Source organism: Talpa occidentalis, unplaced genomic scaffold, assembly GCF_014898055.3.
Source record: "Talpa occidentalis isolate TD23 unplaced genomic scaffold, MPIMG_talOcc4v2.1, whole genome shotgun sequence".
NCBI classification, from domain to species: Eukaryota; Metazoa; Chordata; class Mammalia; order Eulipotyphla; family Talpidae; genus Talpa; species Talpa occidentalis.
Window position 1 is genome coordinate 130146130 of NW_026555331.1, and position 16850 is coordinate 130162979.

Consider the following 16850-nt stretch of genomic DNA (forward strand, 5'->3'; position numbering starts at 1 on the left):
AAGTCTGGTATGGCTATGTGGAAATGAACATCTCAGGCGCTGCTGATAGGTCTGTAAATTAATATAGGCTCCTTGCAGAGCAATGTAGCAGTGATGCAGTCAGGCTCTCACCTAGAAATAGCTGGTAGAATTATTCAAGGGAGGTTTGATTTACAGAGACTATTTTTGAATGTGTGGGCAAAGGAGCTGTTAGCAGCCCCAGAACAGAAGGGACAGGGGAGGGAATGCAAGTTCCTGGGACCCAGAGGATTGACTCTTGCAAGATTGTCTTGGGCGAGCAATGCTCTGCTGTTGAGGGATAGGGAGCGATCTTGCAAAGCAGAACCTCAGTCTTCATCAGATGGTCTGCTGGGGTTCTCCTCTGCATAAACCCCATCAGGAACTGAAGTGTCCCTTGATATAATTCAGAAACTCGACTTCCCATAGCATGGTGGGTGGACACAGGGTCTGGAGAGGCAAACAGAAATAACTGGCAACATCAGTAGGTAATGAAACTGAAGATATATGTGCCCTAGCAGCTGGCTAGACCACTGTTAGAAAGCTAAAGAAACTGTCACATGCACAAGTGAGTACAGTGCAGTATCTTGAGAAATTAAAGATAACTCAAAAATTTTATCAGTGGGAGAACAGGTAGGTAAGATGTGGGAAAGACAGATGATGAACTACTCTAGAGTGGTTAAAAACAATTTATTTTACATCTTTATGACACAGATGTGTCTGAAAACAATGTTGATGGAAAAAGTAAACTGCAGAATGAGATAACATAAGCATCACCTGGTATTAGTTGGGAATGGTGTTAGCACCATCGACAGAAAAGCCAGCAGTGGCTGAATCACATGGGGCTTCTCTTTTTCTGATGTGGCAGAGTTAGATCATCCAGAGCTGGTGCAGCTGCTCCAGTACATACAGAGAAGCTTCTTTCCACCTCACTGTCCTTAGTCTACGGCTCCATCTTATGGCTTTTAGGTATTTGGTAGCAGCCTAGTATCTGCTTAAAATGGAGTCACTTCAGGTTTTTTATCAATTTAGTTAACTTGAATTTTGCCATGCCTTTAGTACTAGTACTGAAGTAGACAGGAACTGAGTACAAAACTTTAAAATCAGGTGAAATAATGAATAGAACATTGTGGAAAACATGACCTCTCAGGTAGATAAACTCTGGTGCTCCTTATGGTATATTTTAGAACGTTTCAAGGACATAACTTGAGATGAAAGTGGAAGTGGATGGAAGAGAAGGTAAGAAGCCACAGCCTGACCCTGAGTGAACCACATACTTCCTCACACCACCACCATCTTCACTATGGAACCAAAAGAATTCAAACTCTGATCCTCTGTCACGAGAAGCTTTAGCGAGCTGGGTTTTCTAGACTCGTCGTTTCTGCTACCCTGCAGCTGATTGCATATCTTGGAATTTGAGCAGGGTACGTGATAGAAAGGGAGCTGGGAAAGCGCCTTATCAGATAATTTATTATATGCTTGACCTATTAACTGTTGTCTTGTGGGCTAGAAATAATACATCTGTGTCAGCTTAGTGAATTTAACTGTTTTTAATTACATGTCACACTGCAAACATTTCAGCAAAAATGTGATCTTGGCGATAAAAAAATCAAACTTTATTTTTCCTCATGTAGAATATCAATTTTGGTGTAAGGTGCTGTTACAAATGCTTCATGATGAATAGCAGTTATAGAAACTGCACTGGCCTCCGTCTAATCACTTGTACAGCAGGTACCAGGCATTGTAGAAAAGCCTTTTACATGTCTTAGTTCACTTAGCCTTATGGGTTTAATTAAATAGGTTTATTAAAATACAGATTTTGTTAAATGAGTTAAGTGACTGGCATGTAGTAAATAACTAAAGGTAATAATTTTTGGTATGATAATGGTTATTCTCATATTGTGGTTGAAGAGGCAGAGATCTGGAGGGCTGAGGTAGCTTTCTAAACATTGCACAACCAGTGAGTGGAAGAATTGAATTTGGAACCAAGATCTGTCTTACCACAAGTCTACATTCATTATGAAATGCTACACTCACTTGTGTGTTATTGCATTTAACACTCAACAGCGATCCTGGCTCAGATGCTCTTTTATTTTCAGATTAAGAAACTAAGTTTCAGAGAAGATAATATTGATTACATTTCATGACTTGCGCAAGGCACCGCCTGTCAGTGACAGCGTTGGGCTCCCGGGATGTGACTCCTGGCATGGAAAATAGCATTCAGGGATTTTATTAGGGAGGGCTCTGGAGGCTACACCTGTGCAAAGGAAGGAAGTAGCATGGGGCATAGAGAAGATAGGTGGTGACAAATTTCATGTAGTCCTCAGGCAGCCCCTCCAGGAACTCAGAAGCTGGATAATCCATCAAGTTGTCTTTAAGTTGGGAAAAGAGCCCCTGAAATTGGGGTCTTAAAACTTCTAATGTTGATTCGTCATTGCTGGGAAAGGACATGCTCTTGGGAAGGCAAATCTCATTAGCAGAGAAAACTCCCCAAGAGGGCTCTGCTAGTTGCATTCCCAGCAGCTGGGGAGAATACGCCATTTATTCCTAAAGGGAGACCTGGAGTCATAGCACAGCATCTGCTTCGTGATGCAAAACCTTGCAAAGAACAAAATTCACAATTTTCCATCATTCTATGCTGCTGTTACTATTTCTAGAAACTAAGGATTTTCTATAATAATGCTAACCTTTTACTTTCTTATTTTAAGTCTAATCTTGGTATAACACAGTTAACCATGAGCATTATGGTAATATTGCCACTGACATGACAATTATTTGTCATTTTACCACTGAAATGAATTAATTGCAATATTATCACTAACTGGATAGTTAAGAGTATTACCGTGGAATATTCCAGGTTTTGTATTTTAATACCTTACATTGGAAATTATACATATACAGAATCAGCCTAACAATAATGAAACTTAACCCCCTGAGGAGGAGAAGTTTACTTTAATGCTGGTATAAATCTGTTCTAAAAGATATCACGCTGTGGGAACTTTGCTATTTTTTTGTAGGAGGCTACTGATTGAGGTTGAGGCTCTACTCTCACAAGAAAAGATAAGTGAATCTACCACCATATCATCAACTATAGAAACTTACCAAAAAACAACTGTTCAACCACATTCCTTCTTACAGAACAGTCTTACAAGGTAGGTTGTATATTTTTTAAGTCTATGTCCTTAAAACAACACTGCTCTCATTGTCTTTCTTGCTAAGGTTTTTTGATCTCTTGTAAAATAAGTAATGCCTGAGTATAGTATCTTATACATATGAGACGCAGTAATTGAGTTAAAATGACTAGCATTCCCCATATACAAAATATTAACAACAGGGCCTCCCTGGTGGCACAAGGGGTTAAGATGCAACCTATGAAGCTTATCCGCAGCCACTGCAGCACGAGTTCAATCCCTGGCCAGGGAGCAGCCCACATGGCAGAGCAGACCTTTCCTGACTCGACCGCTGCTCCCCTCAGCAGTGTATTTCAGTCAGTCTGCCTGTTCTGTTCCCCACTCTGTCTCTGGTGAATCCTCTCAAATGCCACACCTCTGGCCTGTACCCTAGTTCTTGTATGCATAAATAAATAAATCTTTAAGAAAATATTAACAACAATCAAATATGTAGAACAATTCTCCTGTCAGTTGTCTCAGTATGAGATCTAAAGCAAAACCACTTAGGGGGCTCAGTTGGTCTAGTAAGCATTAATTCTCTTATACAAAGGCCCAAATAGCTTTGTTGTAATTTCAGAATTCCAAATTGGATTGATTTCTGGGGATGGCAGGATTCTGAAGCATGTAGGCTTAGAGATAATCTATTTTACAGATAAGGAGTCTAAGACCCAGAGAATATACAAGCTGAAGACAACAGAACCCAGGCTCCCTTCTGCTCTATGTGCTGTCAGTGTAGAGGTGAGAGGCAGGTTAGGGGTTGCGAGGGAAGAGGCAGCAGGCACCACTAGGCATGGACTTCAAAGGAAAAAAATATATGGTTATAGTGTGTTAAGAAGATTCCAGAAAGGAAGGAAATTCATGGAAACAATTATAAAAGATCAGTTAAAGGTGAATAATACTGTCTTATTAAGCCCAGAGATGGTGCCACTCCTGAAAGTATTATTTACTTTCCCTCCCAGAATGTTATACAGTATTACAAATTTCCTCTTTTTGTTAAGAATATTGATAAAATAATCTTAATTTGTAGGTAGAGAAATAAAATAGCTCAAATGGTTTAGAATTAGTTTCTCTAATAACTAACAAATGTGTCACATAAGTCCAGTATAACATTTTTATTGGCACTTGAAATAAATGTATTACTCACTAGTGGACATGCCAAAAAGAAAATCCCCACCCTATTTCCACCCCCACAGAACTACAAATGATTATTTATTAAGCAGTGACAGAGTGACTTGGAGTACAAAACAGAAGGCATCGTGGTTATCTATGTTTTTAAAGATTAACTTTCATCATAATGCTAAGTTCAAAAAAGAGGCTGGCACTATAAAAATGCTCCCTTAATAAAAAACCCACAATTTTGATTCTGGCACTTGAAATTGTAGCTTTGCTTTTCAGTGATAACTTTTAGACTTTTAAATATCCTGTTTAAAATATAATTAAGTTAGGTATTAGTTGATATACATTGGTTTCTAACATAAGATTTGATATATATCATCTTAATTCAACATCTATGTGCACTCCATCATGATCATGATCAAAAGTCTAGTTTCCACCCATCACCACGCAATTGATACCCTGTACCCCTTTTACCCACCCCCTCAAGCCCTTCCCCTCTGGTGACCCCCAATCTCTTTTCTGTATATGCATGTTTTTGTTTTGATTTGTTTGCTGTTCCCTTATATTTCACATCTAAGTGAAAACATACTGTATCTCTGTGTGTGTGTGACTTAGTTCATTTAGCATAATATTCTCAAAGTCCAACAATGTCACAAATGGTAAGATAGTATCTTTTTTTAGATAGTTTAGTAGTGTTCCATTGTGTGTCTATATACAGACACACTCATACACACACTCCCCACATCTTTTTCATCTTTTTCATCCATTCAGCTGTCAGTAAACATCTAGGTTGCTTCCGTAGCTTTTATCTTGTCCACTATAAATTATCCTGCAATAAACATAGGGGGTTGTGTGTATGTGTATAGGCATATATATATATATATATTTAGTGTTTTCATTTCCTTTGGATAAATACCCAAAGTCAGAATAGCTGGTATTTCTTAATTTTTTTAGGAATCTCCATTGATTCTGGTTTTAAAAAATCTTGCACACTGTTCTATATAGCTCAGCACTATACTAAGCATATAGCACTTAGAAATACTGATTTAAGGAGTTTTACTAATAGGAAGGAGGTGTGATTTACTTCCTCCTACTAGTAGATCCTCTAGTGAAATACTAGTTCCATGAATCTACTTCCCCCAGAGAAATAAATGAAAGATATAAAATTACCTAAACCTTTATTTAAAGTCTCTGGAAAGAGTCCTAAGGGTTCAGCAAAAATGAAGAAGTATTTATTCAAGAAAACCCACCCAAACCAAGTAAGAATATTGAGTCATGACCCATTCCCATTCCCTCCTTTACCAATACCCCCTAACCCCCAAGACAGCTCAGCTTGGCAAAAGTTCCACTCTGGCCAGATATGGCCATGAAGATGGGGCTCCCTTTCCCCTCAGCTCCCAAAGGTTAGCATAGCTCATATGAATGGCAAGTTGTCAGCATCTTATTCCCTTCAACTCCAAGCTTAAATGGCTAAATTCTGGTGAGTATGGCTATTATGCACCCTCTGCATAACAGAGGGTGAGAGCTCTTTCTTCCACTGAGCAGTCTGGTATGAAGACTCTGACCCAAGAATGGCAGGCCAGAATACTATTGTTAAAAAAACAATAAAGCAGTCAACTAGTAATCAGTAGAATCTAAGGGTTGAGTGTAATACGAGGTAGACAGCCTATTAGATTGCTTTGTGTTTACAAAGAATTACAACTTTGTTTTGTAATTACAACTGCTTTGTAATTGAAAAGACAGCTGTACAAAGCATTATGTATATAATCAAATCGTTGGGTTTATAATCAATAGAAATGTATTATATGTGGAAATAGCACAAAGAAGGTGGTTAGGAGCAGAGCTGTACTGGAATAAGGAACTAACACCAGATAATAACTTGAACCCGCAAGAACAAATGAAGAGAACTAGAAATAGTAAAGAATATAAATACAACAGACTTTATAATCTTGATTATTTTTCTTTCCTCAGTTTCTTTATAGACACAAATTACATAATGTAATAACACCCTATTGTTAAGTTTGTTAAGTATGCTACAAAAATATTACATAGTGTAATATGCATAACAGAAATAGTACAAGATGGGAGTAATGTTTCTATCTCACTGGAATTGGGTTAGTGTGAAACTGAAATAAATTCTTATAAATTAGAAAGTATATAGTCTTAGGGCAACCACCAAGAAAATAACAAAAAATATAGTGAAAAATCATTGGATTTCTGTGTGAGACACAGAAAACAAAAGTAAAATGACAGATATTTCTAACACACCAATAGAGCAATAATATACCAAATAACATCACTGTCAGCAAATTGAAAAATAAAAGACAGATGGTCAAACTGGATAAAAAATGTAAAAATAAGTTCTCATAGCTGCTTATGGTGGGTGAACTATGGCTAGGGTGGCTAACCTGGGCAACCACTTGGTTTTGTAAATCAAGTTTTATTGTATCACAGCTGCATCTATCTAATTGTGTGTTGTCCACAGATGCTTCTATGCTACAATGGCAGTGTTAAGCAGTTGTGATGTAGATGATACAGTATGCAAAGCCTACAATTTTGACTAGCTGACCCTTTACAAAAAGTACTGTTATTCTGTTTCCCAGGGCAATAAGAAACAAGGCTATCAATTAAAAGTGATATGAGAAGGTCTTAGACATTGGAGAAAAGCGAAGCATAAAATGGTTATCCAGCAAAAAGGTTAGTAGATGTGCCAGGGAAATGTACGAGAGTTGTCAGACAGCAGTAGGAATCCCACTTAAGGAGCACAGCAAATAAGCATGACTGTCTTTGAAAGATACTTGCATCCCAATAGGTGTTTAAAATGGATTATTCGGTTCCAAAGTTGATTCCAAAGAGAAATATTTTCTGATTCCAAGTAATTAAAAATTGAATACAAATGAGTAAAAAACTTTTTATTACTTTCAGTTGCATAGAATTAAAATTTGGTTACATTTCTGTGTTTAGGGAGCTCAATATGGAATTTGTCTTGAGAAGAAAAAATGATTTGTATTGTACTATCTTATAAAGGAATGGATATTTCAGAAGTGGTGACCACTCTCTGTAGTCAAGTATTGTAATCAAGTCAAATAAGTCATACAGTAGGGAGAGAGTTATATTCTAGATAGCCAGTTTTAAACCATGAGGAAAATCTTATTTATTCCATTCATACTTTACCCATGAAGAAAGAATTTCATCACAACAAATGTTGCCCTATTTATCTCAATCTGCAATCTGAAAATTATAGTGTATTTATTCAAAGGAGTAAAATGTCTTCAGTACACGCAGATGCCATGGACTTTAGTGTACGCTCCCATTCTGAATAGTGAGTCATATCTGAAGTATACTGGGACAGATAACTATTTTAAAGAATTCTATGATTCTTTCAGAACATTTCCTTAATTCACATTTTTATAGTTTATTTTAATATCTGAGGGATACATATAGTTTAGTTAGGTTAGAAGAAAAAAAAACAGAGACCCATTCAGTTGGTAGAATAAATGCAATCATCTTAAAGATTAACTGAAGGCCTCCCTGTGGCCTAGGGGTTAAGTTTCAACCCTATCACTGCTGTGGCCTGAGTTCGATCCTGGCCAGGGAGCTACCCACATGTGGCACAGCAGACCTCTCCTGTCTTGCCCGCTGCTCCCCTCAGCAGTGTATTTTCAGTCAGTCTGCCTGTTCTGCTCCCCACTCGTCTCTGGTGAATCCTCTCACCCCTCTGCACCTCTGACCTACACCCTAGTTCTTCTATGCATAAATAAATCAATAAATCTTTAAAAGTAAGATTAACTGAGGTGAAAGACTATCATAAACAAACAATCAGGTAGCATGACTGTCATTTTCATAGGTATTTTTAGGAAACTAAAACTAACCATTTATTAAATACCTCTATTTGCTGACACACTTTGCTATTAATGGAACATGATCTGTGTTAAAAGAAGAATGTATTCTCCTATCCGTATTCTAGTTTAAAGTTTTGAATCCATTTAAATGATGGATAGCATGGGAAAAAAATGTGTTGCTACAGCAGTTAGGTTAAAATGTCAGACACCAATTCTTTCCAAAGATATATGGAAAGATATATTCTCAGGAAAAAAAAAATGATGCTTTGAGACTTGCTGTGTAAGCGAGAACAGAAATTGCTTTTCATTATAGTTCTTTATTCCTTTCCATTTTTCCCGTTTGCTTGATGTTTACCTTTCAACAGTTGTAGATCAACAGTTTCTGTTTTAGATCAACAAGATTTAACTACTATATTAATATCATAAACTTTTTACAAATTCTGTAATACTGTGACAAATGAACACACTTTTTTAAATGTCAGAGAACATAGGATAAAACTTTTATTTTGAATGTGATTTAGAGTCATAGGATCAAACGTCAGATCATTTATGACTTACTGCTTGATCAAAATTAACAAATATATAACACATTTTATTTTCAACTCAAACTGACAAATCACTTTCCAAAGAAAAACTTTCTGTTCTATGCTATCATAATTTTTCCCATGGCATATTAGCAAAGAATGCAGTTATATTTTGCCACAAATGGCTAAAAGCAATACTTTTGGATAATTTGAATAAGATATGTATACATTATAAAAACAAATATTAGAATTACTTTCTCTGAAAAGTTAGCTTGCAAATGAAGAGAAGAAATCCAAAACCGCATACTGCAATAGCTGTTCTCTTCAAAATTCGGCTATTCCAGGTGGATACTTCTTCCATTAATGGTATATGAGTTGGATCATTTTCTCGTTCATTTTGCAGCTAATATTTAATAGGAAAAGAGTTAACGTACAGTACACTGAAAATGAAAACATCTTTGATTTTTAAAAGTGTAATAATATCAATTTCAATTCACTTGATCTAGATGTAGGCAAATCAAGACTCACATAAAAGATTTTTAAGTGAACACATCTTGATAGTCTTTGTTTCACCACGACTCCAACTAAGCAAATCAGTAGCTTCATATTAAAAATAAATGCTTTCATAGATTTTACAATCTATGAATTATGAATTTTAGAATCTATGAATCTATGAATCATTTTAGAATCCATGAATCTATGAATCATTTTAGAATCATGTTTTTGAGGTAATGTTTAATATCAGTTTCTCTTTCTACCTAAAAGGCATGACAAATATTAGCTTTTTCTTTAGTATTAAATATCAATTAAGTTTGAAACAATTGTTCATCAAAATGTGAACTATTCTTACAGAACACTTACAATACATAAAATTAACAAAACTGGAAAGATTTCATGCTAATACTAGGAACATAATCCTTTATTAAATATCATTATAGGAACAGATGTCAGTAAAAAATTGTTCTTTTAGCACTTCTCAGTAATTGAAAGCACAGTTTTTAAATAGCACTTCCTAGCTAAAGACAGTAAAAATGGTCTCACAGTTCTTTGTGTGTGTGTGTGTGTGTGTGAGAGAGAGAGAGAGAGAGAAAGAGAGAGAGAGACGGAATAAGAAAGAGAGGAAGAGAGAGAAGGTTATTAGGAGTGGAGAAAAGGGAGAATGAACAGAAACCAAAAGATCCTTGAAAGATAAAAAGAATCTGACACATTTATAGGGTGATATTTACTAGAAACATCCTTTGCTGGAGTAGTGACATAAATACTTTCAACATTAGCAGAAATAACTACTAAAATATACAGTGTAAATATTTAATTTAAAAATCCTGCAAAATTAATTTTAAATTTAAGCAGAAAATGACTTCAGTGCCAATCTCATTACTGTATTCTTGTTCTAACTTCCAAATGGCTTCATTCAGCAACAGATTCCTTTTTGACACTGATGCTCCATTTACTGAATCCTGAGACACTCATTTCTTTTCTTAACCAATTACTTAGAATGACCTTTCTGACAGGAGCCTGTCAGTGTGTTGGTTTGAAAGAGAGTGATGTGGTGTTAAAGTCTAGCCTTGACCTATCCCACCCTCTCTCTGTTTCCTCCATAAACTTATCTATGATAACTTATGTTTCTTTTAAAAATTCCCTTCAGTTATTATTGGTAAACTCTGAAACACTGTAAGCTTAAAAGCATGATATTATACTTCCAAATGGAAGTCCTCATAGTTCTCTAAATAAAATTTCATTATCGTTATTACTACTTGTTTAAGACTGATCCAGAAAAAGCAGTCCAATAGCTTGCTGCAAAATGAAGACTCTCCTGCCTAAAGAACTCTGTCATAGCTGCCATTATTATAAAACAATAAATGTGTTTTCAAGGCTAGTCCTGATAAACAGGTCATGGAAAAAGGTCATCTATTTCACTAGAGAGCTGGCATTTCTCTTTATAGGTACACATTAAAATATTATGGTATTTGAATTGTTCGTTTCAGTGTCAAAGTCACCCCTAAAGTAGTGCTTCTTAATTTTATTCCTTTAAGCAAAATTTGGTTTCTCACAAATTTCATTTCAATCTCTATTTGCAACCCAAAAATATTTTTACTTCACCTTGGAGAAAGAAAATAATTACCAATTTTAAGGCAAAGAAGTTTTAGGGAATTCCCTACACCAGATAGTAAAGATTTGTAGGAATTATCTTTACTTAAATCTGTCCAGATTTTCTTTGGACTCCTAGGTAAAACACTCCGATCAATATATCAATACCTTTTTCCTTCAATTCCTCTAGATGAGATATAGGTAGTGAAGATGAATGTTGCTACCATTTTCACGTTGTCAGCAAGTTCAGGGTCTAACTAGCCAGTGTAGCATACACCATAGTTTTCTGACATACAGCAGGCAGGCTCATGTTTGTTGAATGAATAAAGGTAAGAGATACTACAACTTCTAAATGCCTTTTACTGGAAAGAAGTTATCTTCTCTCAGAATTTTAAAATATATTGCTTATTTGCTCCATATAAAATGTCTTTACTCCTGTATCATTTTGTAGAATTTTTCTGCTCACTTTTTTAAGATTCCTTTTCACTGAACATATGTTAATAGATAGAATAATTACCTGGACTATGTATAAAAAGTATTTTGGAGAAAATTAACTTTTTAAATAAAATACCAATAGAAATTTAGATCACCTATAGGTTTGATGCAATAAAAATTAAATGCATAATCTGATGTTCACGTCAGATATGTCACAAAAATTTTTCAGGCATCAAATTTACTTATTAAATAGACTTGGAAAATTCAGGCATTCTTTAGTCAGGTGAAAGTGTTTTCCTTTATTACCCTCAATAGAATTCCCTATTTCAGCAGTTTAAATTTTATTATAGCCAATTTCTTAAAAGGGTAAAAATCACCTATCCTTAAATCCAGATATATTCTTCTATATGAGTATAGAAATAAGAACCAAAAAAGCCCATACTCTTTACAAAAATTAAATTATTAAAAATATTACAGGAAGTTTGAAAATGGAAGGAATATTTCATCCAGAATGCTCCATCATTAACAGAGCAAATAAACTTTTCATTTTGGTATTTTTCATCTGCACATTTACATGTAAGTGAAACTTACAAATATCACTTCACATCTTTAAGAAGTTATATTTCATTATTTTTAACTCACTGCATATCATGACAAATGAATGTGCCATAATTTGTTATATCATTCTCTTGGTATAGGACACGAAAGATACATACAATTTTGGAATCATTAAACTACTATTGAAAGATTAAAATCTTTTTATGGCACTCGGCATATCTTTGTCAAATTGTTTTTGAAACGGGTTATCCACCAGTCTCACATGAGATTATCAGCTTGGTGAACTCTAACCGGAAATGTGTAGAGTAATATATTTTCCCTGACAATTTAAAGGATGAAATTGATATAGCATTTTTTTTCAGTATGTATTTTTTCAATGACCAACAAAGTTTGTTTTCTATATTTATTTCTTTGGAAATTGACCTGTGGAAGCTTAAGTGGCTCTTCCATAGAACTGCTTCATTATCTAACTTAATTGTGTTGTAAATTATCCCCTCCCACTTTTTAATGTTAAATTTATACCTTTTGAATTAAGTCTTTTAGCTTGCAGACCTCTTCACTCAAATCTTCAACATTGCTAACAAGTTCTTCACAAACTGAAGTAAAATTCTGGGGAGAAGCCCACTCCAGTACTATCTGTTAATATTTTCAAAAGTTATATATATATATATTTTAAATAATAGAAAACAACTAGTCACAACTTTGTGTCCACAAACATGATACAACATTCTTAAACATTACATTTTATATCTGAAAAATATTTTTGTGTTCAGGATAAGTTCTGACAGCAAAAAGAAATCAGCAATTTTATAGAAAAAGTCAAACTAGTCTCTGAATGCAATGACTAAACATATTTATATACAAAAAGTGAAATTAGTTCTCTGAATGCAATGACTAAGTATATTTATGTATTAGTTTCATAGAGAGTAGTCTTAGTAATAATATTTATGGTGAACAAGTAAATTCATGAATGTTTTATGAATGACATGATTTTTATGATAAAAATCATAGGAAAATCAGTGCATTAAAAATTTTTTCACTACAGTTAAATTACAAAAACTAAATCATATACAAAATTCTATAGAATAAGTGCTTTCATAGGTCACTTACACTTTGTCTATATAGAATTTCCTTCATTAAAAAAAACCCTGATATTGATATGGTTTGAGTAACACTCAACACACTGTTTTGTTTCAACTTTCACTTGGGTCTCCTGTCACTTTATATTTTAAACAATTAAATTCCCTTAAGAACAAATGGTAAATTTAATACACAAATCAGTTTAATTTTTGCTTGAACTCATTTTCCTTCTCTTGAGGGTTAGAACACAAAGTTTTTCAATTTATTAGTACACAAAAGAAATAATATTAAAGAAATTGACGTATTTAGATTTTATAGGAGAGGATACAATTTTATCACATCAGTACAATTTACTGAATTATCACTGACTTATTGGGAATAAACTTCAGCATTCACACTTTTCTTCACTTTAATAACTTTTGTAGAGTACCTTGTGAGAATTTACAGGCAACTCTGTAATGATATTCTGTACAGCTGTTATTAAATGGCCACACTGTTTGTTTAATTTCAGAAGAAAGTTGAGGAATTCATCACCACTAGAGAGAGGGAACAAACATGCAGGAATTACTAATATGAGCAACTTACTTCATTCTACTGGGTTAGTTGCTCAATGACTAGTCATAACATATTTTATTACTTATTATTCAAAAAGTATTTTTTTGAAAATACTTATTCAAAAAACAGCTAATTTGTATTAGAAACTGAAACAGACTTTGCGTATACAAAGATTTAAATTTCCAATCTTGAAGATCTCAAAGTTCAACTTTGTTATTTACAAAGACATAAAAAGGAGAAGTATAAGAATATTAGTATCTGAGTATTTACTGTGTGAAGGTACTATACTAGCTATTATACATTAAATATTTTAATTACTCCTAACAACTAGTGTAAGGTGAATGTTGTTAACACTAGTTCATGGTTGAGATATCTAAAACTCATAAATAAAGAACTTAGTAATGGGAATGGGGTAATTACTAATACTTCATAGAAATATTATTAATGTTTCATAGAAATGATATTTTAAATGAGTCTGGAGTTTATTTTTTTTTTAAGATTTATTCATGCATATAAGAGCTAGGGTACAGGCCAGAGACGTGGGGGGTAAGAAGATTCACCAGAGACAGAGTGGGGAACAGAACAGGCAATAAACCAGAGACACACTATGGGGGGTGGGGGGGAAGAAGGCAGTAGGATCAAAACAAGGGTGGTGGGAATTGTATGGGGACTATAATCAAGATGAAAATGCATACATTGTGCAAAAATTAAAAATGATGCAAAAAATATATAAAATAAAAAAAAAATACACTTGAGGGGAGCAGCACAGGAGAGGTCTGCTTCACCATGTGGGTTGTTCCCTGGCCGGCCGGGAATCGAACTCGTGCTACAGAGGCTGCAGACTGCTTCATTCCCTTGCGCCACCAGGGAGGCACTGAGTCTGGAGTTTAAAAATTAGTTTGCCAGGTAAGTAAGGAAGAGAAGGGGTTCTGAATGGAAAAAATAGCTGGTGTAAAAGTACAGGCCTAAGAGGTCACCATGGTATAGTGAAACACAATTAGAGGAAAGAAATTTTTAAAAGGGGGCTACCTGTAATGATTTAAGGAACCTCTGGGGTATGTCCAGGAATTGGATTTTGATAATGCAGAGTTACTAAAGGATTTAAAACAGGAAAATAGAAAATTAGATTTTGTCTGAGAAACTTTATTTGGTGAGTGGTGTGGTTTAAAGGAGCAGAAAAATGTAATTAGAGAGAATAATTGGAATACTAGTAGAAAAATCCACGCAAGAGATGATGAAGGAAAGCATAAACTAAAGACTTTGTTTGATTTGGGGTGATATGAGAAACATTTAGGAGAATACACTGAAAAACTTGGTCATAGATTATATGTAAAGGAAAAGAGTCTAGAATGCTTCTAAGTTTTTTGATCTTAATGGAAGTGAATTTGTGTGGGTAGTAGAGAAAGGAATGGTGTGAAGAGAAAACATTAGAGATTATATTTAAGCAGACTCTACAGACAAAAGAGTTTGAATTCAGTTCCACACTTATGACTAGCTAGATGACCGTCAACCAAATGTTTCCAAATCTCCAGAACTGAGATAAAGGAGTGTCAGGAGGACTGAAGGAGATATCATACAAGACATGCACCTAGCATTTACTCAAACTTAATTACAATGAAGATGGCAATAATATCAGATCTTTAGGGGCAAAGACAGTAAGCAGTGGAAATGTCCATTTTGTAGGGGTAATTATCCTGGGGGATCCACAGGCTAATGAGGATAGACAAAATTCAAGGAGTTGATGAATTTAGATGGTCAAAAATTTAGATGGGCAAAGACAGTAAGCAGTAGAAATGTCCATCTTGTAGGGATAATTATCCTGGGGAATCCACAGGCTAATCAGGATAGACAAAATTCAAGGAGTCAGTGAATTTAGATGGTCAAAATTACATCTTTATTTTTACTAACTTTTAACAGAAATTCAATTATTTCCTTCAATTGTGAATGCAGACACAAACCATAGTGGTATAGAAATGTCTAATTTGATCATCAATAGAAATAAAAACTATGGTGTATGGGGGAGGGTGGCTAAGATCACAAAGTAAAAAAAAAGTGAAGGGGGATAGGTGACAGGGATAGAATAAATTTTTAAAAAAGCTATCAAAGGAAAAGCAACCTGAGAAAAAGAGAATAGGAGTTAGGATCTGAAGGGATGGATTCAAGAAGGAGGAAATGGTCAAGCATGTTAAGAAGGGTAGGTTCATTGATTCTGGCAATGAGGAGACATGGTGCCTAGATTCGTTTCAGTGACCAAAGTCAATTTATAGTGAATGCTAAACATAGACCCCAGTATAAAAATGGACCAATGATATGAATAGAGAAAATGAAATTTAAATACCTATTTCTTAGGTATTTAATATCTATTTTTGAGTAGGAATGGTTTATAAAAAGTGAGCATGGTCAAACTCCAACTATTTGCAAATTTTCCTGCAAGACACATTCTAGGACTTATAATTGCTATTATTTTAACAGAAATCTTTTTCTTAGCTATTAGATTGAAAAACAAGCAGTTTATGTAAAATAAATACTGTATCTAAGAACACAATAGATATAACAATGTAAAGTGTCTGAGAGTTGTTTAGAAAAGCTAATAAAGTAAAATTTTGCTAAGTTCTTGTTCTATTGAGCAGAAGTGGTATTTACAAAAGGATTTTCAAATAAATATAATTCTTCTTTATTCCATTTTCTAACATTTACTATAGAAAGAACTAAACTTAAACATATTTCTGTTAAAGCAAGTTATTACTTGTATTTTTTTCTATTTCCACATAATATATATAAGATAATTTGCAACTTAAAGATTTTAGTCTTTAAACACTTAAATTTCATTTATTACCAATAAAAACAATAGCTGATACTCAATGACTAGAGTGCCCTATATATTTTTTATTAAATGAACTCAAGATAATTAAGACCCATTGAGAGCTGCCATTCAGAATATCAACTGATAATGCTGTGCACCTGAAACTTGTTATGTTTTAAACCAATGTTATAACTTAAATAAAAAATATCAATTGATAGCAGGTATATAATTAGATAGACAATACACATATATGAAATGTAAACTTACCAGCTCTTCCTCTGAAAACATAAGACTAATAAAGCTTACAACTCAGTTCAAATAAGCAAACAGTATTAACATGTATATAGTCTTAATGAATGAAGGAAAACATATACCTTTCTTATGATACACAATTTTCAGGGCCACATATGAATGTGACTTAAAAAACATAGCTACAATGTGCCATTCATTGTTTACTATATGTGTTACTCCCCTGCCCTGAGTATACTAATAGAATGACTATTAATATTTTTAAATTGCATTCTCTAATTCTGCAAACATGCTAAGTGTAGAAAAACATAACTGTACTATATATGTATTCTTGTAAGACTTTCAGAAAATTTAACATACAGGAAAAAAGTATCTTAAAATAAATCAGTAGCTAAATTGTTGAAGTCACATTAACAGAAGATTATAATCAATC

At 34.2% G+C, this 16850-nt stretch overlaps 1 protein-coding gene across 1 annotated transcript in view; it reads right to left on the minus strand.

The window, feature by feature from the left end:
• Positions 1–8392: 8392 nt before the first annotated feature.
• Positions 8393–16850, minus strand: part of ASZ1 (ankyrin repeat, SAM and basic leucine zipper domain containing 1) — a 39213-nt gene continuing 30755 nt past the window's right edge. Inside the window, exons 11-13 of the mRNA XM_037512130.2 lie at positions 13241–13346; positions 12253–12366; positions 8393–9052 (exon numbers count right to left, since the gene is read on the minus strand). Coding sequence (XP_037368027.1) covers positions 8900–9052; positions 12253–12366; positions 13241–13346 — 373 coding nt within the window. The 3' untranslated portion in view covers positions 8393–8899. The remainder of the gene's footprint in view (positions 9053–12252; positions 12367–13240; positions 13347–16850) is intronic.